The sequence below is a fragment of the Astatotilapia calliptera genome, chromosome 9, assembly GCF_964374335.1.
Source record: "Astatotilapia calliptera chromosome 9, fAstCal68.1, whole genome shotgun sequence".
Lineage (NCBI taxonomy): Eukaryota > Metazoa > Chordata > Actinopteri > Cichliformes > Cichlidae > Astatotilapia > Astatotilapia calliptera.
Genome location: NC_137430.1, coordinates 29,350,574 through 29,377,476, shown reverse-complemented (window position 1 = coordinate 29,377,476; position 26,903 = coordinate 29,350,574). Strand labels below are relative to the sequence as shown.

The window sequence follows — 26,903 nt, the reverse complement described above, 5'->3', positions numbered from 1 at the left end:
TTGGTGTATTTTGTCGGCAGCATAACACAGATTAAAACCATAACCTGACTGGTCAGCAAGAAAATGTAGCTTCTGTTGTGACGTCACTGTAAAATCACATATTTTATTCTAATATTTTAGACTCGTTTTGGCAAGACGGGATGTTACCTCAGCTTTAGAGCCACAGACACCTCTGGTATCATAACGCCTCCATCATTCAACATCAAACTGGATAAATCTGACAACAGCTTCCCATCTGACCTCTTCAAAGTTTTTGGTTATTGACTTATTTACTTATTTTATATACAATTTAATGAAGGCATGTAAAATGAATCCTTCATACAGTTTCATTTTGACTCTGTTGGATTTCTATGTTCAGCCTTCAGATTATGATGAATAAACTAAATGTGGGACAAACACAGTGTTTGTGTGGGACAACAGCACATTACCAAAGCAGGGAGGCTGTCAAATATCTTATATTTTAATGCAATGTTTTAAATTCTCTTGCTAAGTCAATACAACAGGAAGAAAAGGAGGCTAAACTTTGTTGTTATGATCTCACACAATAGGCTGTATTTTATTCAGCTGTTCTGCCTGGTAACAGTCTTTGGGTTTCAGTAATGATGTGTCCATAGATCAACATGCCTTTTTTAGCCATTTCTGAATATTTTAGCAATTTTTAGCCAAGTATGACTTACAAATAATGTCACATCACATCATATTTTCCCTCAGTTTCTCAGAGTATATTGCTGCATCATTTTCTTTGTGTTCATTTCCATCATATTTACCAAAATCTGCACAGCGTGTGACTTTTGTGACTTTCCCTGTGAGTCTCCGTGGGTATAGAATTAGACAGACTAAACTTAATTTAAGTATAAGAAATGTTTCCATTCAGCTGCACTGACTAAAGCCAGACCTTATGAAAGTGCATGTCCTGCAGAGTCGGTCAAAATGTGGGACAGGGGGACATAAAATGTTGTGCAGCTGCGCTTAAAGAGGGACATCAGGTCACCCGATACAGATACAGGTTTCATGGCCCAGTGTCCTCATAAATGCACATAATGTACATGATCCAAAGCAACACTTTTCCTCAGTTTCCTCTTACGTGAAAGTTTTCTTTCATTATCAGCTTTTCGTTAATATTATTTGTAAGGATTAATAAAAATAATGGTTTTGCCTCAGCTCTGTTATGAACTGATTTCTACCTGTTATATTTTACATGTTAACAATTTGAAAGAAATGTGACACTGAGTCAGAACAGAAATTTCTCTGCACTGCCGCCCAGAAAAGAATCACCAAACTGCATTAGATTTTACTTTAAACATGATCCATATTTATTTAGAGTCACAAAGAACAACTTTTATTACTGTCATCTACAACAAATACAACAAATTAGGAATGATGTTGATGGCTTAAAGGCTAAAATAATAACTTACATAATAAATAAATAAATACATCTGCAAAAAGAATTACAATTAAATAAGTACAAAATGTTGTCATCAGCTTCTTTGCTCTGATGTTTTTGTGGTCTCATTGTTGCTTCATACACTTATCACCGGAGGACATTTCAGTTCTCCCTGTGGAGAAGAAAACAGAGAAATATTTACAGTTAGAAATATTTTACAGAATATTTTATTATTACTGTCTGTTAGGCTGATCTATAGTTTTGTCTTTCTACGTTACTTCACAGCGGGAGTCTGATATTATCGTCCATCAGTTTCACACCAGCAAAGGCTAATGAGTGGCTTCCCCCTCCTACATTTTTAGAGGAGGTTTCCTTTCATCCCATATCTCTTTATAAAACACTGACTTCACTGGATGTGAAGTCAGTGTTAATTAGTCAGTGGAATTAGTTCCTAATTCCATAGTTGAACTCCACCTCCACCATCCTGGGATACAGTTGGTGACAGTCGCCAACCTCGTGTGCATAGTGACACCAGCTCTCCTGCAGGTCCTGGTTAGAGCGGCCCAAACCAGTAGCTCACAGTGGATTTCCAGAAAAGAACGTCTGCTGTCACCAGGCACAGTTTGAGATGATGGAGCTGGAGTTCATTCAACCGCGAGATGAGAGATTTGAGGCAGCTGAAAGACGCAGCGACTAAACTAGACGGGAGGGGATTTTCCAGTGATAAATTCACTGTAGTCAACGCATCGTGCTGACTATGATGGAAGATGGACGTTTGGCAACTTAGTTTAGTCGGGTGTTTCCTTTAGTGGAACTCAATCCAGTAATCTTGTTTGCAGAAGAGTCACTTTGAGCGATGTCACCTTTGACTCACCTTCTCTATTTTGTCTTTGAGCCACTCAGAATTTGGATCAATGCACCATATCTTATTTTTATGCCGCTTGTTGATGATGCTAAAAGCAGAAACACAAACAAGTGAAACATGTTGTTACATCAGTGTCTCAGTGCAACATGTATAATGTACTCGTTATTAACATGGAAAATTTCAGAGTTGTGTTTAAATCTAGGCTTGCTCACAGGAAGGCGTGTTGCCTGCAGCGATAGCGTGGTTTTTGTTCAAAGCAACTTTGGATTGTCTTTACTTCCTGGGTGATGACCTTGTGGCAGCACGGCAAACCCAAACTCTGAGCTGAGGAATGGGCTGCATGAAAAGAGAACAACAATGAGCTTAATCAGCATGACATGACACGAGTGTTATTGTAAGTATGAAATGAACTCAACAAATATTAGGAATACTGCTATTATTCATGATTATTAAATGTTCCTGAAAGACATTGATCATTTTCAAAACAATATTAAACATCTCTCTGGTTGCATTAAAGTTTGAGATACAATAAAGATAGTGTTTCCTTCTATATAGCGAAAACACTGCAAACACCATTCAAAGAAGAGCTGTACCTTTCTGCACAGAGACGAGCATCACGACAGGCAGACAGAGCAGGAAAATCCAGCGGCTGATGGAGAGAGTCGGACACATCTTCACGAGCTGAAAGGCGCCAAATCTGACTCTGGATCAGTGCTCTAAGCAAGTTTGTTAGGCTGACGCTTGTGTGGTCTTATATACTGTAGTTTGTCACAAAAAGAGGAAATGTGGAAATTGAGCAGGCTATTCTGAGGAAATGATGTACAGCAACAAACACTCCCACTGTGTGTTCTTCATGTCTTTATATGTTCACGTTTGTTGTTTTCTTCTCCTTTCTTCAAACTGGCCACATGCTGCCATCATCACCTCTTACGCGTCATCACGCTCATAGCTAGATTGATAAATTGTGGCTGATGTGCAATCCATGCATGTACTCATTTTAGCTCAATGACTACGTGCTGTTCAAAGTAGGCCGGACCTTGAACTTTGACCTATTTCTTCACCAAATAGGAGTTATCATCGAAGGGTTTTTCAGATCCACATTTTTAGCTTTGAACAGCAGAATCCAAAGCTTGACTGTGTGGTTGTAGCAAAGCCTCCAATGAAAGGGATTTTCTTATTGTCTATCCTTTTTTAGGTTGGTTCCTTTCAGTACACCAGCCTACAGTTAAAGTTACATGTTTAGTGGACATTTTTGTAACTTTTTGACTACAGACAGAGCTCATTTAAAAGTATACATTTACAGAGTAAATCAGGCCGACAGTTTTCTGTCCGTAAGACAACACCAACTGCACAGAGCTGCCATGAAAACTGCTGTTTAAAATGAATTTTAAAAATCTATTAAGCATGTAAGAGCACAGTGTGTCATGCCTTTCCAGCCAATTAAAGCCTTAAAAACATAAAATCATTTACCAGAGTGCACACTACACCAGAAAAAGAGCAAGATAGGGAGAGAGGAAAGTGAAGTGTAGTTGGGATCCAATTGATCCAAAGGAGAGAGCAGAGTTCTATGTTCCTACCCTAACCTATGGCCACAAGTTGGGGCCATAGTATTGAGTATTGACTGAAGGAGTAAGATCAATGATTCATGGATTTCATGGATCTGGGTTTTCCTGTATTCCGACAGAGGACCCATGTATCATCCCCGAACTGCTGTTTTGTGAGCTCTTGTTCTGTGCATTTGCCCGGTGAGCCCAATGGTTATTTACAAGCCGATGGTTTTGTTGTTTTTGTAACGGCATAAACAATGAAAGGTGGTGGATTGGCCAGATTGTGGCCGATGTGTAAAAATTACCGAATTGTTTGGTGGTGTCTGTGGCGAAGCTTCCACAGAGGCCAGCGGGTGAATGAGGGAAAGGTGAGGCAGGAGGAGGAGAGACTCGAGGCAGGTGTCAGGTGAACTAAACTTTAGGTAAGAAGTTATGACCTGCAGTCTATCTGGGTCAGATATAAAACAAGTTTAGGTGTAGCACGAAAAAAACCTTTTCTTTCTGATTCTCATTTAAAATATCACGCTTTTATTAATTATCTAAATCGTATAAACAAAGTTTTTATCTGATGTAAAATGTATAGAAATCATATATTCCAACAAGACAGTGCACATCACTGTCACAACAACGTTTGTTTTCATTCAAAGGCTTTATGGCTTTTCCTATAATACCTGGTAGGCCGGTCTCTACTCAAAACGCCATGGTCAATTTTTTTTACCGACAGATCCATACAGACCCAGTACTGGTATTTTTTCTTATGCAGATGAGGCATTATTTCTGTACCATTGTTTAATTCCAGAGGTTTTTAAGTTATTTTTTCTTGCACGTGTTGACATGTAAAAGCCAATGTGACATATTTTATTTCATAACTCATTAATTGCACAGAGAAGGCATCGTTTAAATATGTTAAATATGTTTCTTTAAGCAAGTTCATCAGACAAGCTTTAACATGAAATACAATAAAGCTAAACTAGAAACACAAACATAAAAGTGAAAAATAAAACAAAACCAGGAAACAGAACCTGAATAATACCAGAAGGACAGCAGAAAGACACAGTCCAGTGAGGGTTCAACACAACAACTGAGTTGAGAGTGACGCGGGAATGCGACACAGCAGGAGAGCAAAGCTGGGAGTGATCAGACCTAGACAAAGGAAGCAAAGCAGAATACTTTAACAAATGACAGACTGTCAAAGTAAAACAAGAAGTATAACACAGAGGTGCAGACGTGACACTGATATTGTTTATCAAAAACTTTGTAGCGTCCCCACAAACCACATCTGTGTCACTTCTGTAGGGAGAAACAGTGAGCACCCACTACCACCTCTGCTTTATACCCTCCCTAAAATCCCCTGGGTCCTAAAGCCTTTCCATTTACACTATGTTCAGGTTTGTTGCATCAAATTTAAACTCAGCCCTGTGTCACACGCTGCCAACATTACCTCTTACATGTCATCACATTCATAGCCAGATTGATAAACTGTGGGTTGACTTTTCAGTTTGATAACCACCAGCGTGTGACCGCTTACTCTGATTGCTTATATTAAAGTAAGAAAAACAAAATATGGAAAATAAATCCTCTAAAATATTCTTACCAAATTGGCTCTTTCTTCTGAAGACATTCACCTGGGACAAATCAAGATTTGAAAAAATAAAGATTAACTCACATCATCTGTTTGACCGGAACCACTAAGGTCTACTTGGATTACGTGTACAGCTAGCAGAGGTGGGTCTGAGAGCAGTCTTCCTGACTTCATGTGAGAGGTCAGTGTGTCACAGCTTCTAAAAATCAGTTTCAGCCTTAAAGTGTATAACATCACAAATCAGACTCTGCAAGAGAAGAGAGAGCAAGCAAGAAGGAAGTGCTGAGTTAGACTGTGTGTGCTACTCTGTTTGTGGGTAACAGAGCCGAGTCTGACAGCAAAGCTATTAATTTACTGGCTGATTTATGTTCCTACCCTCATGTTTGGCCACATGTTGTGGGTAGTGATTGAGTGTGAGATCTGTTATTCGGGGGGTTTCCAAGAGATTTAGAACTGACAAACTAAAACGGTTAAATGTCAATAAGTCTTATTGTAACTAATGAAACTGAGAAAGGGAACGTAAAGGATTGTCCCTCAGGAGACAGATTTGTTGTTTCCTGATGCAAGGACTCACAGACAGATGGTTCATTTATTCAACTGCATACTTTTCCCAGTTCTCCAAGATAAGCTCATCCAAAGCTCCTTTATAAAGTCCAAATCCTCTTGGAATGTGTTGCAAATGTAAAACTCTCTAAAACTCAAATGTATTAATCATACACAGACACACTTGATAGAGAGGGATGGTAGAGATCAACACATGGAGGACAAGGAGGACTAGAAAGTGTAGGATCATAGTTTAAAGCTGAAGAAAGGAGCTTTGTCTAATAGGTGTCTGGACTCATCCTCAGATCATTCAGGTGTTCACAGCAAAACTGATAGTGCCCACATCTAACAGAAAGAACTGAGGTTGTTTGAGCAGCTGACTAAGGCACCTCCTTGGTAAGGTGTTTCTGGCAACTTTGGAGATTATGGGATGCATTCGCATGAATAGGAAAACTCAGAATATAGCAAATCATAAACAGAGAACACTACAGCAACATGAAATCACAGACCAAGAAAGGGTATTAGCAACAGTGCTCCATGTTGAAAAATGTCACAGTTCCTAACACCTTTAATAGACTGAGAAAGTGGGGAAAGTGAGGCACTCTTGAAGTATAACTGGTTTCATTCAGTGGGTATGATTCAGAAAAGGTTACTTTTAACTGGCATCACGTTAAGACAAGTTTCCAAAGTGAGGATGTCCCAGTCTGTTACATCTCCTCTCCCCTCTCATGACTCTTCAGCTGTGGCCCAAAACGTCGGCTGCATCCTCTGGAGACATCATGGTCATGGCTTCCTCTGTCATTTAATACTCTTTATGACCCTTCCACCTGCTTTTTAAACATACATTTTCCCCTGAGTTCAAATGATTTATTAATACAGTTTTGAAATGGATAATCATGTATTTTGTATGTGATCAGTGGCGTATTAAAGATTACTAAAAAAAAAAAAAAAACAGTAATCTTAAGCTAAATTATGGTGTATATTTGTTGAAAATGACAAAGAATAGAGGTGGTTTTTGTGGTGACCACTCATTAAAAGCTGTTAAAAACAAAAGTCATAGAGGAAAGTACTTTCAGATTTGACCACAAAACTGGGTCACCCATTAATTGCAGATGGTTGTTGAAAGGAAACCCCCATAAAGTTACATGTAGGAGGTGCAAACCACTAATAAAATCAACACCCGCAGGTTAACATGAACGAAACTGATCACGTCACAGAGAGTCCCTGTGCTCGGTCTGTGGAAAGCCCTTCCACAGACCAAAGGAACATCTCCCTTTCTCTCTCCATATATATATATATATATATATATATATATATATGTATATATATATATATATATAGTTTGAGTCCGTTCAAGCAGGAGATGAGAGATTTGAAACAACTGAAGAACGACACTAGCAAGATTAATTAGCACTTCCCCTGCCGGTGGCGGACTCCCTCAGGTATCGGTGCGTTGGTGGTTCTTTGTATCTGGGGGTGGGCGTCCGGGTACACACCGGCTCACTCCTTGGCGGCCGCTTATTGGGGCTCGCTCGGGCCACTTCGGAGGTGGGGTGCCCCCGGCCTCTCGGCCTGGGGCTCGGTCACTCAGGCACAGCTGGCTGCCGGCGGAGCTCACGGGCGCGTCACTGCAACTCCCCCTGGCTTCTGCTCCGCGGCTGCTGAGTGAGCCCTCATCTGGGACTCTCCTTAGCTCTTACTGGGACAGTGGCGCAGCTGCCCCTCTGTGGGTCTTCCTTGGTCTCTTGTGTTCTGGGGGCCTCTGGATGTCTGGAGTTTTGATCTCCTCCATACCTGCTTGATACCATAGAGGACAGGGCTGTGGCTCCCCACACTCCCTAGCAGATCATTACATGGAGAAACCTTTGGAATACAAGCATGCTGATCCACACAGGTATGCACACAGGTGTACACATGGGTATTCACAGACGCGGACTACAGCTTTCTTGGCTGCTGCCTCAAAGCACACTGTGCGCTGTCTATCTTGCGTGCTGCACAATATCGTTTATTATTTAGTAACTATTGATATCTACTGCTATCTAGTTTATTGTGATGGTGCTTTTTTTTTTTTTTTTTTCTATTATTATGTTGCTCTTTGTTGTTTGCTGTCTCCCCTGTTTTTTTTTTTTGTTTTTCTCTCTCTCCATACAGGTGACCCAGGAGTTTTTTTTTTGTTTGTTTGTTTTTTCTCTCTCTCTCTTCCCCCCCTTCTCACCGTCTCTTCTCCCCTTTGGTTTTCTTTCTTTCTCTCCCCCTCTTTCTTTCATTCTTTCCCCCTGTCCTAAAAAAAAAAAAAAAAAAAAAGGATGACAAAGGATGAACTGAAGCTCCGCCATCACGTGATGTCACATGCTGCTGTTTCTGATGTCACTTCCAAAAAAAAAAAAAAAAAAAAAAAAGATTAATTAGCAGGGAGGTAATTACAGTAATTACATTTTTATATTTTGTCTCTCAGTGATTCAAAATCACTGAATCATACCTGTTTGTTATCCTAAAAGCAGAGACACAATACATGGCCTAAAATATTAGGCTCTTTGGCTCTGCTAGATATACAAACAATAATAGAAGGAGGACTCTTTAAAGATCAATAGCTTCAGTTATTTAAGCTGATCTCACTATTTCTGTTCCTGTGACTCAAACAAATAGGTTTGACATCACATTATTCTTTCTTACACTGACACCACTTTCACAAAAGTTTCAAAGATGACTGTTAAGATCCTGTTAAATCTATAGTTATACCTCCTCTGCTGCCATCTGCAGTGGGAGGGACTAAGATGTGAGGAGTGGAGTTAATTATCTGCAATCTAAGGAAGGACAAAGACGTATGTTTCTTGGCTGACTTGGGAACGCCTCAGTGTTTCCCTAAAGGAGCTGGAGGAGGTGGCTGAGGAGAGGGAGGTATGGGTGTCTTAATCAGTATGAATAAAATATGTATTTGTGAATAACTTTTCAAGTTATTTCTGAATGTTCACTTTTACTTCTGCCATATCGGTTAAATGCTGCCTCCTGGTGTCCTGTGATCATGACGTCATCATGAAATAATCACAACAATAAGTATTTTGTTGTCAGTTATAACACCTACAGCAAATAATAATTAATCACACAGACCATTAAACAATCTGATTGCAAAAACTTTTTTATTCATTTATCTTTGTTCTCAGATTGAAGACAGAATAAGAAAACTTCAAACATTCATACTTAATAAAATTTGTAACAATTATAAACAAAACTGTTTTTTAAAGCGCTATCAGTAATTACTGAGAAAAGTCAACATTTCTTAATAAATATTTCTGTTAAAGTGTGAATTAACAAGCAAAAAATACTAGGGTCTTGTTTCCTACAGGTTTTGTTTCATCGTTTCCATCATCTTCATTTAGAAATCACTGGAGGACACAGCAGAGTTCCCTGTGGTGGTAAAAGAATGAAGGTGACATGAAAAGAAGAAGAAGAAGCACCATTAGACAGATACACACAGTGTCTTTTTATTACCTATATTATAATCTTCACATATTTGATAGAAAGTCACTGCTGGTTTTTCTAAACTTTGTGTCCACATTTTTATTAATATTTCGTTTCTCACCTCATTTATTTTCCTTTTAAGCCACTCGGTGTTTGGTCTGAGGAAAAATGTTCTATTTCCACGTGTTTTAACCCTGGACGAAAAAACAGAAGAATAAAGAAAGAAGTTTAGAGCGAAGAAGACAAATCAAAGGATTAGACATTTTCACTTTATTGTTAACTGAACATGTGCAGGGTCCATTTTGCATTATGCTGTGAGAGAACAGCTCAGGTTTCCTCCAAGCTCATAAGCACAAACTCACAGATTCCCCAACGTCACCACATTAGAAACAATCACAGAGCAAACAGTAGTGCTGTATGTTAGAGAGGGGAACATTTATCTGCTACATCAAGGTTTCAGTGCAAATCTCATTTTCATTGTTGTGTTTGTGGATTTTTAATCAAGAATTCATTTCTACATTTTATTTGGTTTAAGTGTATTTAGAAGAAGTTCTACTTACACATAGCCATGAAGGCAGCCTGGTCTGTTGTCTTCAAAGCAGCTGATGATGTTTTTTGCCCATTTAGGTGTAGACATGTTTATTACAAGTCTGTTAGAATGTGTTTTATAGCAGGTTTTCCCCACGTGGTCAGCCCCTGCAGCACATCATCACACACATTGTCATTATTCTTCAGAGCCTTTCAGATATCATGGAGAATGAAATAAGCTGAACTCTCAGATGTTGTATAAATAATTTACTGATCTGTTAGCTGGTGTTACTGAACTTTGACAACAGAGAAATAAAAACTGTACCTGATACAGAGATGAGCATCATCACACTCAGGGAGATCAGAAGAATCAGGCGGCTGGTGGAGAGACTCGAACACATGTTGAGACGCTGAAAGGCACCAAATCTGAGTCTGGATCTGAGCCGTGAACAGGTTTGTTACCAGCTGATGAACTTGTCAAAGTGTGACAGCAGCTCATCTTATATACTGTAGCTTGTCACTGAATTAGGGGCTGTTTGGTGATGTATTTACACAAAAATAAACACTGATGGAAACACACCAACCATAAACTGCTGTGGTGAGCAGCTTCCTTCCTCATGTTTGTTTCAACAAACTTTGTTGAAATTTGTTGAACAGCTTAATGTGTCTGTAATTTGTTTAAACATGCTAATATGTATAGTAGTAGTATTAACATTACTAACAGCAGTAGTAGTGGTAGTAGAATCGTAGATCTTCAGACGACAGCCAGTACAAACAGATTATTTATTAAATACAATGTTGGACATGAAACACAAGTATACGAGTTTAACCGTAAACATAAGCTGCTGTAAAATCAATCCATTTAACACTGAAGGGAAACATTTTACTAATTATTATTTTTATTTTTGATATTTTTTCACAGTTTTCCAATAACACAGTTTTGTGTATTATGGGAAGCGATATTTCCAGAGCTGAGGGCAGCAGTGTTCAAATGGATTGTTGCACATCTCTAATAAAAACATGGAGAATTAAATGCATCTGTTTGAATGAATGTTTTTGTTTCACTCTTTTGTTGACTTGTTGGAAACTTGCATTACTTTGTTTAATAGTGACAGGAAAGGTAAAGTTAGTTATTTTATTACATACAGAGAAGTATTTTAATATGATTTATTGATAAATGCTCCCTCGGTGTGTGGAAAGGATTTCCATTGGCTGAGCACGGGGACTCTCTGTGACGTGATCTTCCACCAGTTTCGTTCCTGTTGACCTGTGGGTGTCGGTTTTATTAGTGGTTTGTACCTCCCACATCTAAATTCATGGTGGTTTCCTTTCAAAGACAACTCAGAATAAAACAGTGACATTACTGGGTGATCAGCTTCTGTGGCCACATTTAAGAGGACTTTCCCTGTGACTTTGTCTTTAATAGCGTTTAATGAGTGGGCTTCACAGAAACTGCTTTTAGTAACTGTCAACAGGTACAGACCTTAAATTACACGCTTAAGATTACCATTTAGTAATCTTCACTACCACACTGATCATCCTGTGATGATTTATTTCCAAACTTTATTGAGTGTTTGAACTCAGGGAAAAGGTATGTTTTTAAAAAGCAGGTGGAAGGGCCATAGACAGTATTAATAGATAGAGGCCATGACTGTGATGTCATCTACTCGTTTCGAGACTCATTATGAAGCATCATCACTTCAGCCATCGTGGTGTGTTGAAACAGGCTGTGATAAGTGAAGTCATTAGCCAGAAAGCTTCGATGGGGAATCGTCCTTTCTGACTCTGAGTGTTTACACAGTTTACAAAAATTGATTTTTTGTTCTACTCAGTATTAAATTAGGAACGTCTATACAACAGGAAGACTTTTGTCAACCAGATGGTTTGCCCTCTGGTGGCCATTAGAAATATGGCAATTTCAAGGCTCTACATTAGCTCTACTCTTTACCTGGACATCTTCAGTACTGGCTGTGGTTCCTCACTGTAGATTGGCAGATTTGAGCCCTGGTGATTTCTGGGTTGTTCCTTATCATCCTAATTAATTTCCTCTTAAAGCAAATGAATGACACATTTAAAGAATTTAAAGAATTTGTCTTTAAGTGCAATTGTTTGAACCTTTGACGTCACACTTTCTTATAAACAGCTTCACAAGTCATTCTAGAATATTGTAAATATACAATGCATTCCCCTGATTTTCCTGTCGTTCTCACCCATATGGAAAAGATATATATAAATCTTATAAAGTTTGTATCTGTCTTGTGTGGAACTTGTATGAAAAGCATACAAGAGTGAAAACAGATTTAAGATCCCTTGAAAAATTATATAAATGAAACTTTGTATGTTTTGGATACTTACTAAAACAATATATGAAAGTAATGAGAAAGTGGCCACTTTCATGAGTAAATCATATAAGCCTTATATGATTCACTATATGAAGTCTTTTATACATTTTTTCTATTTCTTTTCCATATGGGCAGTGAGATCAATCCAACGAGTACTATGAGGCTAAAAACTGGTATTAACAAACCTCGCACAGAAACACAGAAGAATGAGAACTTAGAGATGAAGCTCCATCTCTCTCTCACACACATACTCAGGCTCAGCTGTGTTCCAAACACAGCGGCCAAACTAAAGTGTGAGCAGGCCTAAAAATAAAAAATAAAATAAACACTCACGAGGCATTTAAACACAACAATTACCTTTCTGTCTGAGACTTAAAACAAAAGGTGACATGGAAAAATCTTTGAAACACCTGCTGTTATAGTGGTCCTATATATTGATACTGTTGAAGTTTTAAATCTATAAAAGAAAAATTACACTGCACATGTCTACAAACAACAATGCCCTGGACTGTCAGTGGTCATGTCCACAGACCAGCTGGACCACATACGCTGTACGCTGCCTTTATCAACACCAGAGCTCTAGGCAGGTAGATGGGCCGTTCCCAGACTGCCAGCAGACTGCAAATGTGCTCTCCACACTGAGCCATAAATTATGGCTGTACAACTCATGCTACAAAGGATATTAAGCAAAAACATGTTTCAGGCATTGCAGTTGTCAAAATTGAGACAATACAATTAGAGAAGTCAGAAAGACCGATTCATGCATCTGAACAACCAGTTGACGCACTGGAATTAATGGAGGATTTCTTCTCCCGACTCGATCTGCCTACCATACCAACAAAACAACAGACCACCCCCAATGCTCCCATTTCTAGAGAGGAAGTACTAAACGCTATAAAAACAGAAATGCCCCAAGACCTGATGGTGCTTTCAGGGCCCCGAAAAGCGCTGTATAAATGCAATCCATTATTATTCATTGCAATCCATTATTTAATAGTAAATTTTATAAAGAATTCAGTGAGCTGTTAATAGATCCATTAGTCAATATGTTTAATTATTCATTCTTGAACAATAGTTTACCTCAGACTCTAAGGGAAGCTAATAGTGTGCAGAGTCTTGTTCCTCTTATAGACCGATAGCTCTTCTAAATGTGGACCAGAAGATACTTTCTAAAATAGCTACTCGACTCAAAATTCTCTTGCCTATAATTATTAAAGAAGATCAAACAGGCTTTATAAAAGGCCGTAATTCCCGTAATAATGTCAGGCACCTTCTCAGCAAAGGAACATGAGTGGTTTGGTTGTTTCTCTGGAAGCTGAAAAAGCTTTTGACCGGATAGAATGGACATACTTATTTTACACTTCAAATAAATTCAGTCTTGTTAATGATTTCATTAAGTGGGTAAATATTCTGTATGATACTCCTCTGGTGTCCATTTTGACTAATGGACTGAAATCAGATAGTTTCCCATTGTTTAGAGGAACGAGGCAAGGCTGCCCCCTGTCACCTATTTTTTTTGCTATTGCCATCGAATCGTTAGCCAAGGCTATAGGGAGGGCACCTGATGTACAGTGTTACGGCCCTGGGCTGGCTTTGTACTTTTGTTGTGCTGTGTCTTTAAGACTCCACAGGTCCTTCCCGATTGGAGAGCTGGCGGCGGCTGATTGGTCCCTGATCATGTGGCTCTTTTCAAAATCCCTCACCAGCAGTTGTTGTAGGGCCAGCCACTGACAGCAGCAGCAGACCTGACCCTGGCCTCATGCTTGTGATTCTCGTGAATTACTGAGCTTGTATATAGTGTGTAAATTAGTCTTCAATTGTAACTAGCACATTGTAAATAGACACTGAAACAGAAGGGGTGAGCTGCCTTATTATTTTTCTTGTACTGTTTTCTAGTGATAGTGAGATGAAGCCTCTTGATGAACTGAAGCTTTCCATCCATCTGGTCGACTCATGGTTTGAAACATTGTGATTTCATTTGCTCTATTCCGCCATCAAGTGGACGATTCAAGTGAAACAGGCTCTTTGATTATAATGATGTGATGTGTAAACCGCTAAACTGAATAAATAAATTGTTTTCATGGTTATTTATCACGAATATCGTCTCAGTATGTCTGATACAAAAGACAAAGTGGAAACTATCAACACAGAGTTTTGGTATGATTGTGTAACTGTGTAATCATGCTTATGTACATCAGGATAATGACACAAAGTAGTGTGTGGCGCTTCACTTTTTAATAAACTAAAAGAAAGAAATCAGATTATAGGATCTGTAGTGTTGTTTATTTATATTATGGTACTTGTGATATTTATTACTGTGTGCATACTATATTAGGAGAGATGAGATAAAAAAAAAAAATCTCTTCCTTGCTGGTTCCATCGAAGAAGAAATGCTCAAGTAACTATGTAACACGTAGGTAATCCAGTTCCACAACACAGCGTGATGAGGGAATCAGCTGTGTTTTGCTGCCCATTTTATTTCGAATCTGGCGCGAACCGGCGAGCCAGTTCCTGAATCAGTCATGTGGTACGGACTGCCCGCGAGGCCTCGAACGTCATTGCATACGTAATCAAAGCGAGCCTCAAAAACTCCCCCGAGATTACCCGACACACGCTTCGAAGCTTCGAGACACAAGATACATCACTACTGTTTTCTCCTGTTTATTTCAGTTAGGGAGTTACAGACAACAGACAAAGAACAGACAAAATTTGTCTTTTGTTTGGTTTTTGTTTCACATAGGGTTTTAGATGGCACCTCTTCTCCTGACTTAGCTTGTTTTGTTTGTTATTTTGGCCTTTGCTTACCCCGGAGCTTAGTTTTCAGTGTAGATAAATAAACCACCATTTACTTAAGAAATTGTTTTTTCTGTGTATGGTTTTGGGGACCAGGGCGGGGTCACTTCCTTTTTTAACTCTTATGCTACGTTCCTGTACCCCTAGACTGGGGCGTAACAACGGGGCTTGCAAATTGATTATGAGCATAAGATCAGTTTATATGCAGATAATGTTTTAATATTTATTTCTGATCCAGAGACATCAATACCGGCTTTACTTAACATTGTTGATACATTTAGTCAATTTTCTGGTTATAAAGTAAATTTGACTAAGTAGAAGGCTATGCCAATTGGCAGCCTTAATTCAGTGCCAACTGGACTGTTTTCTTTACCCTTCAAGTGGTCGCCCACAGGTTTTGTATACTTAGGGATATTTATAATAAGAGATGGAATTCCCTACCCTTTTCCTGGCTAGGATGTATAGCTTTGGTTAAGATGAATATTTTGCCTCGACTGTTATGTCCTGTTCAAATGATTCCAGTTATATTTTCAAATACGGTGATGAAGGATCTGAACGGCTGGCTAAGGTCTTTTATATGGAGCAAACGCAGACCAAACGTATGATGGCTACACTACAACTCCCAGGTTCAGTATGGGGTCTAGATTTACCAAATATTAGAACATATCAATTGAGTACTCACATGTGCTATATTCATGACTGGGTCACAAATAACTCACACTCTATCTGGTTGGGGATTGAAACTTCTCTTTTAAAGTATTGTCAGGGTTCCTGGGTGTTCACCCAGTCAGTGTTTTCAGTTGTTTCATGTTCAGTTTATTCACCTGTTCACATTTCCTGTTTTCATGTTTGGTTCCTGTGTGTTATTAGTTCTATTATGATCAGCTGTGTTCTCACTGGTCCCTAATCGTTATCATTAGCCAGTGTATTTAAACCCTCAGTTTCCACCTGTTACTTGTCGTGTCATTGTTGATGTTATGTTGTCGTTCCCGCCTGTGTTCAGTTCAGCCAGCCATTCAGTCTTTCAGTCTGTTGGTCCTTTTGTTCCTGCTCTGTCTATCCACTCATTCCAATAAATCATCATCACCCTGCACAGTGAGTCCTGCGTTTGGGTCATCTCTTCCTCGCCTCCACACAACCGCTGACAAGTATCCATTAAGGGTCTTACTGTTCTTTAAGAACTTTGAAGATATTAGTTCAAGCTAGGAAAAAATCAAATCACACTTAATACACTTTAGGCCTGGTGGTCAGTATGTCGACGGGAAGGTTGAAGTTAACATCTGTGTTCACCCCTATTGTGAATAACGTTGACTTTAAACCAGGGATGTTCGATGTAGGTTTTAAGCAATGAATTTGAAACTGCGTCGTACTGGGACCACAGGCATTGTACTGTATTGTATACTTGATTAAATGATTGATTGATTGATTGATTGATTGATTGCGTGGATCTGAGCTGGTGTTTTGTTTTGTGCTTAGTTCTCAGTCTGTTTGTTTTTGTTGTTGCTTTGTTTTTGGATTGTTTGGTGGGGGTTTTTTGGTTGTTTTTTATTGTTCTGTACTTTATTTATTAACACTTTATTATGTTATGTAATTGTGTACTATTTGTGAAAATGAAAAAAATAGTTAAAAGATATTGTTTAAAAAACTGATCAAAGTCCACTGAATCTGCTAACCTAATTAAAACATTGTAAGTTCAGGTCTTCACTTTGCGTTTCTTTGTGAAAACAGCACAGCAAAGGAGACTCAGTGAAGTTTTGGTATAAGGGATAAATCTTCTGACCGAACCTGCTGGGACTGTGTGAGGTCCTGAGGCTAAGAGTAAGGATTTATCCACAGGAGAGCTGCGTTCTTACAAACCATCCCACTGTGTAAACCTGACATCTGTGGAACAGCTGAGCTGTATGATGTGTACAAGGACACAAAACATTATTTACCATCAGATCCCGAGCCCTCCATGTGTTAATCAAGAAACTGCTGCTGTGCTACATCCATAAATAATGAATAAATTAGGAGCTGAAGCTAAAAGGACAGTTTATTTGTACCATCTTCATGTCAACACATTCAAGAACATCACAGATGAAAGAAACATTAAAAACTAACTTTTTCTTTCAGGTGGTTTCAGAAAAAACAGAAACATCAAACACCTCCAAGACTCTCTTTGAAAGAACTAAAAACCTTTATTCTCATGGTCCAATCATGAGTGAACTCCCCAATGAAGCCTTGTGTGCTAAAACATGTCAGAGTTTTAAAGGTTAAACATGAGTTTCCAAAACGTTTTGCTGGAGAACAATGAACTATTTGACTGAGTTTCAATTATTTACAGACGAGCAAAACCAGGACAGAGAAAAAAGGACAAAACTGACTCAGTAAAACGACAGAAAATAAGATCCCATGTAAATCTGTATTATGTAGAAGTTCAGCCCAGCAACCAGTTCAGTTCAACACAAGTTTAAATGATTCTATCTGAACTCTGTGGAGCCTGATCTCAAGCTTTTTGAGTCTGACACTGAAACCAGAGGATCTTTCTGTCTCTTCAGATTCACTGTGATCCAGTTATGGGAGTGATTTCAGCCCTGAGTGATCACGCTGATGTTTGCACAGAGCAGACAATGAGGTGAATGTTTTGGCACATTGGTAACAGTGAAACAGTTTATTAGTAACGTGGGATCGTTTGTGTTCGGAGTATGAACTGAGATTCCTGAAGCTCTTGTCACACTGGTCACAGCTGTAGTTTCCTTCCATGTGTGTACGTTCGTGCCTGTTACGATTACCTGAATCTGAGAAGCTTTTGTCACAGTGTCTGCACTTGTATGGTTTCTCTCCTGTGTGGACTCGTTTGTGTCTTTTAAGCTCCCTTGCAGTGGTGAAGCATGACCCACACTGATCACAGAGGTGCTTTTTAACCCCACTGTGAATCCGTTCATGTCGTTTTAACTCAGTTGATGTGATGAAGTTTCTCCCACATTCTTTGCAGTATTTCAGTTTGTCTCCAGTGTGTCTACGTTGATGTGTTTTAAGGGTGGCTTGCCGACTGAAAGTTTTTCCACAGAGGTCACAACGAAAGTCTTTCCCACCACCACAGTGATGACAGGGTTGAGAACTGGATCCATCTGTGTCGCTCTGCTTCTAAACAAAGACACAAAGACAGTGTAAGTCAGTCCTTCAACATTTTTATCCTGAACGTCGCCTGAAATAAAGAGCATCTCTGCAGACGTCCAATTACATTTGACTGTTTCAGTTAACACACTCAGTTTACTGGGCTGCAATAACTACAATACTACCACCATAATACTACAGTAATACTAAAATCATAACTGACATGAAAATCTGAATAATCACTCAGAGCTGCTTTTCCATGCAGTAGAATTGCTAACATGCTAACACAGTTTAATGAGCAGAGTTGTTCCAAACAGTCAGGCTAAAATGACAAGATAACAATATAAATACATACCTCACAGTAACTGCACTTGTAGAGTCTCTTTCTGGTGTGGATCTGTTGGTGTTGTCTCAGGTAATGTGGAGCTTTAAAAGTCTTCTCACACAGGTCACATTTATAAGGTCTCTCCTCAGTGTGGGTAAACATGTGTTGTTGTAACTGTGCATCTGTTGTAAAGTATTTGCCACACTGTTCACAGCAGTACACATCATGTCTGGTGTGAATGCGTAGGTGTATATTTCGGTTCCCTCTCTGGCTGAAAGTTTTTCCACAAATGTCACAGCTGTATGCCTTAATTCCAGAGTGGGTAACTAGATGACTCTGTAAGCTACCACTGTGAGTAAAAGCTCTGCCACACTGATCACAGCTGTACGCTTTAACTCCACTGTGGATGAGTTGGTGTGATTTTAGGTGACCCTTCATGGAAAAAGACTTTCCACACAAGTCACAGCTGAACGGTCTCTCTCCAGTGTGGATGACCTGATGCTGTTTCAGTGAACCCTTCAAAGCAAAACCCATCCCACACTCGTCACAGGTGTGTTTTTTCTCTCTCTTTCTTCTGTGAGGTTTGTCGGCCTCCTGAGAGCGCTGACTTCTCGCTCCATGTTGGTCCTGCAGTGACAGAGATACAAACAGAGGCAGTGAGTGAAATGCAGTCGTGGAACAAACTCAACCTTCAAACTCCCTCCATTAACACTAGTTTTAAACCTGAAGGTGGAGTGTGGCACCAAACACCTTAAAGGTCTCTTATCCCCACCTGCTGGTAGTTCTAACACATTACATGCAACCTGCTGTTAAAAATAATTCATGACTTTTAAAAAACACTAAAATCATGCCCATCCCTCCTGCTGTACACAGATATATAAAAATGTATACATATATAAATATTTAACAGGTCTATACTTTTTTATATTTCCTGTTGCTGTTCCCTATTATATATATTTCCATAATTTTCTAATTTATTCAATGATAATAAATCAAATGTAACAGTTACCAGCCTGGTTCAGTGAAGGAAAATGTCAGAGTCTGATTGTAGCCTCAGGATTTCTTTAAAACTTTTACTCCCTACACATATCTGTATTTTCTACTCCTTACATTTTCAAAACAGGCTTGTTACTTTTGGTTTAAGCCATTTGAGGAGAGTAATGTCATCGCTGCAGGCATCAAACATCAAACTGATTTGAACCTAAACAGTAACACATGAAAGGCAATCCTGATCGTGCACTAATCACCAGGGTATGAAACATAAAAAGAGATGAAAGAGGCAAAACTGTGTGCAAAACATAGTCAAGAGTTAAAGTGGACCAATGTTCTTTTTTGGCACAACACCTGAATCACTGCAGGTGCTCATAAGTTGCCGTCACGGTACTTCAGCATCCAGCTAGCAATACAGAAGATGAGCAAGAATAAATGAATTCATATCTTTTAAGTGGCAGGTAATTTAAAACGCAGCATTTCTATCAGCTCAAAAAACATCAGCAAACACACAAACTGTTTGTGTGCAGTTTGTCTCACAGTGTGTTGCTGGCTAAAGGTCCAGCTGCTGCACATCACAGGGAGAGAAAAGAAAGAGAGCTAACTTCACTCAGAGATGGAGAAAGATAAGACACACAGGACAGGAGAGGAAGAAGAGAGGTTAGATTTAAAGGGAAGGACTGCTCAGTGGGATTTGATCAACTGGAGATTAAAGTTTACATGTAAGTCCTCATGTGTTGAAATCAGATATTGGGTCTGTACATGTGACATTGTTTTTTCAGATTATGAAAGATGCTGCAAAACAATCTGAGGCAGATTAACTGTGTTATTTAAAGACTGCATGAAGATCCTCTGCAGGTTAGTGCAGGATAAACAGGTTCGTTTGCTGAACTGTGATGGATTTAAAGTAAAGAACAGTGTGTGACTGGTGCACAGTGACTGTGGTGCTCATGTCACAGTTAGATTACATCAAGTGTAGCAGAGATTCATTTAAACTGAAGCTCATGATGCTGACATTCATTCACTGAGTTCCACCTTCATACCAACAGTATAGTGTCTAATATAAAGACAGTGTACTGTCAGTGTAGAGGATGGAAATCAGCCAGGACAGCTCATGAAACATCTGCTGACATCTGGTTGAATTCAGTTGTGTACATCCACAGAGAGCAGCAGGTCAGCTGATCACAGCCTGTACTTTAAGAAAATCTACTGGAGCTCTCAACAGAAATTATTGTGAGCTGTGATTCTTTCCCCCACGCTGAGCCACTACAGCTGATTTTAGGGTTCCCACCTGCTCAATCCCACTTTAACCTCTTCCCTGCTCATGTTCCTGTTTAGAGGCAAAGTCACCCTCTACAGTGTAGGCAACAGAAAATACACACATGTTTTATTTTCCTTCATTTTCTACTTAACTGATTCAAACAGAGAACCTTTATTAGAAATAAATAGTTTGTACTTCATTTACTAATATTATTTTATTATTACATTAATAAAGCACAAGGTTCAGTTAGCTTTGGATAAAAACAGGTGGTAAAAATGTTCTTCAAGGAGCTACTTTTACTTTCTTACTCTGATTACATTTCAGAGCCCGTACTTTTCCACTTGAGTAAACAAGTTAAATCAGTACTTCAGCTTTTGATGGCATATTTGATGGAGTACTTTTTTACACTAGTATCTGTCACCTTCTGTGTTGAGCTCATTGTTTCCTCTGTAGTGACTCAGCTGAGCCCAGATGGCTGAAAATGTTCCTCTGCTGCTCCGTCAGACTCTTCTCCTCCTGCTGATCAGCTGGGACACAAAACAGATCTTTGTTAGGCTCCACACTGCACTGAAGAGTCAAAGTGTCTCATATGTTCATCTGACAACACAATGGACATATTTTAGTTTCCCTTTCACCTTCATGTTTCCCTCTCACCACATATCTAAACCAAATTCATGACCAGCAGCTTTTACAGCTGTGGCTCCAGCAAACATCAGCTGATAGTACAAAGTAATATTAAATAAATTCTAACAGCTTATCAAGCGTAAGCGTGTTGATGTTGTTTAGCACGACATCCGCTGTTTTCCTTTCTCTGGACGCCTGCCATTTATACAGCCGTATTTCGCACATGACTATGAAAGGCAGAAGAGGAAGTAATTACTTCTAATGTAGACAATTCGGATGATATAGGTTGTGTCCCAATCCAGCGACCGCACGCTCCGGAATACGCATTTTGAGACCTATTACATCACAGCGACGCGACGACAGCTGTCCCAATCCGCAGTGTACTCCAAATGCGCCGTCGATTTCCCCAGATTTGAAGTGTGGTCCGGTGTACACTTTGTGGTCCCATATATCCCACAATTCATAGCACGGCAGTGGGTGTGGAGCAGTGTGTGAGGAAGAGGAGGAGCCAGCAGCAGCTGACAGATGGAGAGAATAGACAGACTGTTCCCTGTTTGTGAAGGACTGCTAGGAAAGTTTAAAATCACTAACTGTGTGTCCTGAATCAGTCTTATTAGGTAATGTTCAAATAATGTTATCATCCCAGTGTTTTCAGTGTGGGAGAAAGTACTCAGGGCCTTCAAGTTACACACTATGAAAGGCAGCAACAAGTTTAATATTCAGAAACCTAAAGTATGTATCAGCAGCAGAATGGAGCTAAAAATAAATGTTTGTTTCAGTTCTATGAAGCTTTGAGTATTTTGCATTAGTAGCACTGCTGTGTTTGTTGCATCATATTTCTGTAATTGTTTATATGCTTTATATATTCTGAGCTAAGTTGATCTATAGTGTTACATCATATTCTATAAGGATGTTATGTGTTTGTATACTTTCTGCCCAGTTTGACCCATTTAGCAGAAGTCAGCCTGTTTAAGGCTCTGATATCTATTCTGTGTGACTTAAAGCAGTTATGACATGGTATCAGTGTTGGGTGTAATGCATTACTAAGTAACGCGTTACTGTAATTAAATGACTTTTCCACTGAAAAGTAGAGTAACTGGTTACTGTTCATTTTTAGGTATTTTAATTACAGTTACTTACAATGTACTTGCGTTACATTGTTTAAACTCGCTGAATATCATTATTTAATTTCAATAATTTATCTTCTAAACATAGAAGTAAACTCTGTAGTGCAGCTGCACGTCATTTCGCGCCAGTTTGCTGCGTAGTCGTATTCTACAGCGGAAGATGTCGGACTCGGCTGAAGCGAGTGGCGGTTTTATGAAATGGACATATTCCCGTCACTTCACTTTTCTGAAACAAGCAGAGAAGAACATTACAGTAATATGTAAGCTATGTCCTGGGGAGAAAAAACTATCGGCTGCTGTTAATAGCGCGAGTAATCTACTGAAGCGCCTGACACGAGAGCATAGACGAACACTTCTGAGTGATCCTTGTTCATCATCCATGGATAACACCGCGGCAACTCCTGCTAAGCAGGCAAAACGTGATTTTACTTCAGCAGCACAGAAATAATAATAATGGATACTTTATTGATCCCCATGGGGAAATTACTTGTTTTTTCTCTGCATTTGACCCATTCACTCAGTGAAGCAGTGGGCAGCCCACTAAGCAGGCGCCCGGGGAGCAGTGTGTAGGGACGGTACCTTGCTCAGGGGTACCTCAGGGTAGCCGTTAAGTGGATTCGAACCGCCGACCTTCCGATCATGGGGCGACCACTTTACCTACTGAGCTATCCCTGCCCCAGAAAGCGTCTGAAGGTGAGCTTAAAAAATGATTGCGGGCTCCATTGTGGAAGCGATGCTACCGCTGCGTACTGTAGAGTCTCTGTCTTTAAAAAAATGTACTTATTATTTAAAGAGTTTAATTTCTATTGTCCATTGACTATTACTAAATATTAAAAATAATAAATGACAGATTTAGATATATTTTCATAAACTATTAATTTACCACATCAATAAACAGCATGGCAGGGCAAAATATTTTTTCTAACATGGCAACCTTTAAAAAGTGAAAGGAGACAGAAAGACAGGTGAGAAAGAATAAAACTTAACTGACTTTTTGATGCCATTTTACACAAAGTACTGGTGCAGTATCTATAAAATGTGGGAAAATACTGGCATCATGTACAGTACTATCTTCTGAAGAAATTATGTTGGGACCCTGAAAAAAATTACTATGTACAATAATGGATTTCTATACATTTGACATCAGATGAAAACTTTGGTTGTAAGATTCGGATAACTATTTGTTAAAAGCGAGAAATTTTAAACGAGAATAAGAAAGAAAAGTATTTTTTGTGCCCTCCTTTTCTTGTTAATGCCCTACCTGGCCCCCTGGCAAAACTTTGCTAGATCCGCCCCTGCACAGTTACCAGCTGTCAGCTACATAGAAAAGGATCCTGGTGTTATTTGTCTCTCAGAAACAGTTCATAGCTTTTCTTCAACCCATTCATGTAAACCTGTTTCTCCATCACCTGTTCAGCTCTGATGATTCAGTAAGGACATCTCCTGGTTTCATCTTCATGTTTTCCTCTCACTAGATATCCAAACCGATATCATGACCAGCAGCAGTGGCTCCAACAAACATCAGCTGATACTAGATATTAATATTATATAAATTCTAACAACTGCTTATCAAGTTTAAAGGCGCTTCTGCTGTTTAACGCGACCTCCGCTAGTTTCCTCTTTCTGGCGCAAAATGGGAGGTAAATAAGCAAGAGAGACGGGACTTGCAGCAGAAACGCCGATCAGCTGATCATTGATCAGTTTCATGATTGAAGTAGCAGCAGGAGAGGGAGGGGGGAGAATGAGAGAAGAAGAGGCAGCTGACAGCGTAAAGACGCAGAATAACTCCAACTTTTTGTCTTTGTTTATTGTAGCTGAAGTACGGGACAAATCGCGTTTATTTTCAGCTCAATACCAAACGCCTAATATTAACTCTGAATACCAGAGGATTCCGTTTTTTACAGAGGTAGGCGACTCTACTAACTAACCTTATGAATAAAATAAAGTTCACCAGTAACATCATAGCACCCACACAGCCACCTCGGGTCTCTCCTCCTCCGCCTCCCCTTTCCCTCATCCACCTGCTGGCCTCCACCACTTGCTAATTTTACTGAATCTGTAAAAGCTCCACCATAGCCACTACCAAACAATTGAGTTATTTTTACACGTCTGCCAGCATCTGTCCAATCCCCCACCTTTCACTGTTTACAGGGGAAAAAAGACAACAACAAAAAAAATCGGCCCATTTAAAACGAAAAACTTCCATCGGCCCACCGGTGAACACCGGGCCAGTCCAGCTATGTTGAGAGCGGAAGCAACACATTGCAAGCAAGCGCAAATGCAAAACTTGAGCGAGAGGGGCTGCTATTGTGTGTGTGTGTGTGTGTGTGTGTGTGTGTGTGTGTGTGTGTGTGTGTGTGGATAATAGCAAACACTGAAATACATTTTTCTTGCACTCAGCAATGAATTTTGCTCCCTCAAATTTAGCTTTTCTTTGATCAAAATAAATTTCTCCTCAAAATGCAACACTTGCACCTGCAATTTTTTTTTACGTGCGTTAGGAATAGTGGTACAAATATAACACCATACTTATACACACACACAGCTGTGGTTTCCTGTTTTTGCTACATTCTGGAGAGCCTCGCCTTTAACGGTCTTCTCCCACCCCCTCTCACAGAGAGCAACAGAAAACTTCATGAACTCAGATCAATGTTACTTTGACACTTACCTCTAGATAGGCCGGAACAAAAAACTGAGAAACAAACAGCAATGAGCAGGAACTCTTTAGTTGTGTCCCAATCCAGCAACCGCACCCGGCGTTGGTCGAACAGATGTGTGGCAGTCTTGCGCTTCAGGAGCTGCCAAACCAGCAAAAAAAAACGCCAAATGTGTCATCTGTGACACTTGTGAGGTTATCTCAAACACACTCCGTCAGTCTTGATGCTGTTGAACAACAAAATGTTTAAAAATGTGGCGAGTTTACCTGGTGATATCCTCATTTAAAAGTGTTTAAAAACAGCAAACAATTAACACCACGCCGACGTTGTTCACAGGACAGCAAGAGTAAACGATCGGGAGACTCTTGTCGTCGTTATCGTGGTTATTTCTCCGATTTCAGCGTTTTTGCTTCACAGCTAAAGCGAGCAGTTTACTTTGTGCACTAACATGGAGTCGAGTCAACCAGCGCCACCTCTGGCCAAGTGCCACAGCCTACAGCCAGATCAACCTGTGACACACATCTGCACCATGTTTGAATTCGTGTCATGCACAACACATTTGTACCTTTCAATTGTGTCTGTTTGTGCGTCATGCAAATAAACCTTTGAAAAGAATGAAATGACACTAATATTTCACTAGTGTTGTAACATCACATGTCGTTAGCGTAGTCTGTCTGTGACTTTTCTCTGTGAACAAACATTTTAGAGTTGGTTGTTATATACAGTCTGTATAAGTGTGGTTAATCTAATAAACATTTGTAAGGAGATGGCAGTTACTGTGAATGTACAGCAGGTGATTAGTAATAAACAGTCAGACAATGACTCTGACAATCTCATTCAGTCTTGCAGATCGAATGCACCTTCTGTGGAAAGTGGTACCACACAGTGTGTGTGGACTTCCCCTGTGCAGAAGGTAGCTACAAATGTTGTGGGTGCTAAATAAACAGAAAGAATTGATCCCTGTTGTCTTTGCTTACTGATTGTTTTTAGCGTTGACAATCCACATTGCTGGCATTGCATCTTTCAACATGTTTGTGGGTAGATTTGGATGTACCAGGGGTAAGTGCAGCCACTCAGCCTCTACTTAATGTGATCCTAGAAACAGGTGCAGATGTGTCACAAGTTAATCTAGTAGTAGGCTGTGGTACTTGGCCACAGGTGGCAGCAGTGGACTGACCTCCATTTGAAACTGCTCCAGCTGCTGTGTGATAGTGGATCTGCTACAAATTGAAGATCATAAGCAAGTTTTGGAAATCAACCCTTGTATTATGTTGAAGAACAAACAATTGACATTGATTTTGTTGTGGGTCATTTTGACCCATACTGTGTAAATCCACTCAGGATTATCCAAAAACTGCAATAAAACAATAGCAACTTTATTTTCCATTAGATAAACATGTAGAACACAGACATACAACAGTTAGACTTTCCATAACTATTTTAGGAACAATCTGGTTTTTCGTTCTTACAAACACATTTCTTTTGAACTTGCCCAACGTTCTCAGTTTTTCAATGCTCAACATTTTCTATTTTGTCCACATGATGGACAGAATGTAACTGTGTACTTTCTGCAGATGTACTTCTTGCATTTCTCACAAAAAGTGCTTGTTTTCAAACAGGAACCTTCCTAACTAAGATTTAAAACAAAAGATTTCTACGTCTCCTCCAGTCTCACAAACAGATGACAAACCAAGCGACACACCTGAGTCACTGACTTTCTTATATCCACTCACTCTCACTGGCTGTTTATTACTAATCACTGTGTAACTGCTGTGAATTC

General features: G+C 39.5%; 2 protein-coding genes and 1 long non-coding RNA gene across 3 annotated transcripts in view; all 3 read right to left on the bottom strand.

Moving 5' to 3' along the window:
- Positions 1-1,289: 1,289 nt before the first annotated feature.
- LOC145431143 (uncharacterized) lies at positions 1,290-3,213 on the bottom strand. The gene is made up of 4 exons (XM_080306603.1): positions 2,843-3,213; positions 2,462-2,585; positions 2,259-2,337; positions 1,290-1,556 (listed from the first exon to the last, which is right to left on the bottom strand). Exons 1-4 carry the CDS (start codon positions 2,919-2,921, stop codon positions 1,521-1,523), a joined length of 318 nt encoding a protein of 105 aa, XP_080162729.1. The 5' UTR covers positions 2,922-3,213; the 3' UTR covers positions 1,290-1,520.
- Positions 3,214-9,041: 5,828 nt separating this feature from the next.
- LOC145431142 (uncharacterized) lies at positions 9,042-10,425 on the bottom strand. The gene is made up of 4 exons (XM_080306602.1): positions 10,234-10,425; positions 9,941-10,076; positions 9,502-9,574; positions 9,042-9,326 (listed from the first exon to the last, which is right to left on the bottom strand). Exons 1-4 carry the CDS (start codon positions 10,307-10,309, stop codon positions 9,291-9,293), a joined length of 321 nt encoding a protein of 106 aa, XP_080162728.1. The 5' UTR covers positions 10,310-10,425; the 3' UTR covers positions 9,042-9,290.
- A 7,850-nt stretch (positions 10,426-18,275) lies between these two features.
- The window catches only part of LOC113029417 (uncharacterized), a 34,518-nt gene continuing 25,890 nt past the window's right edge, over positions 18,276-26,903 (bottom strand). Inside the window, exon 3 of the long non-coding RNA XR_013911480.1 lies at positions 18,276-19,091. This is a non-coding gene — a long non-coding RNA (uncharacterized LOC113029417). The remainder of the gene's footprint in view (positions 19,092-26,903) is intronic.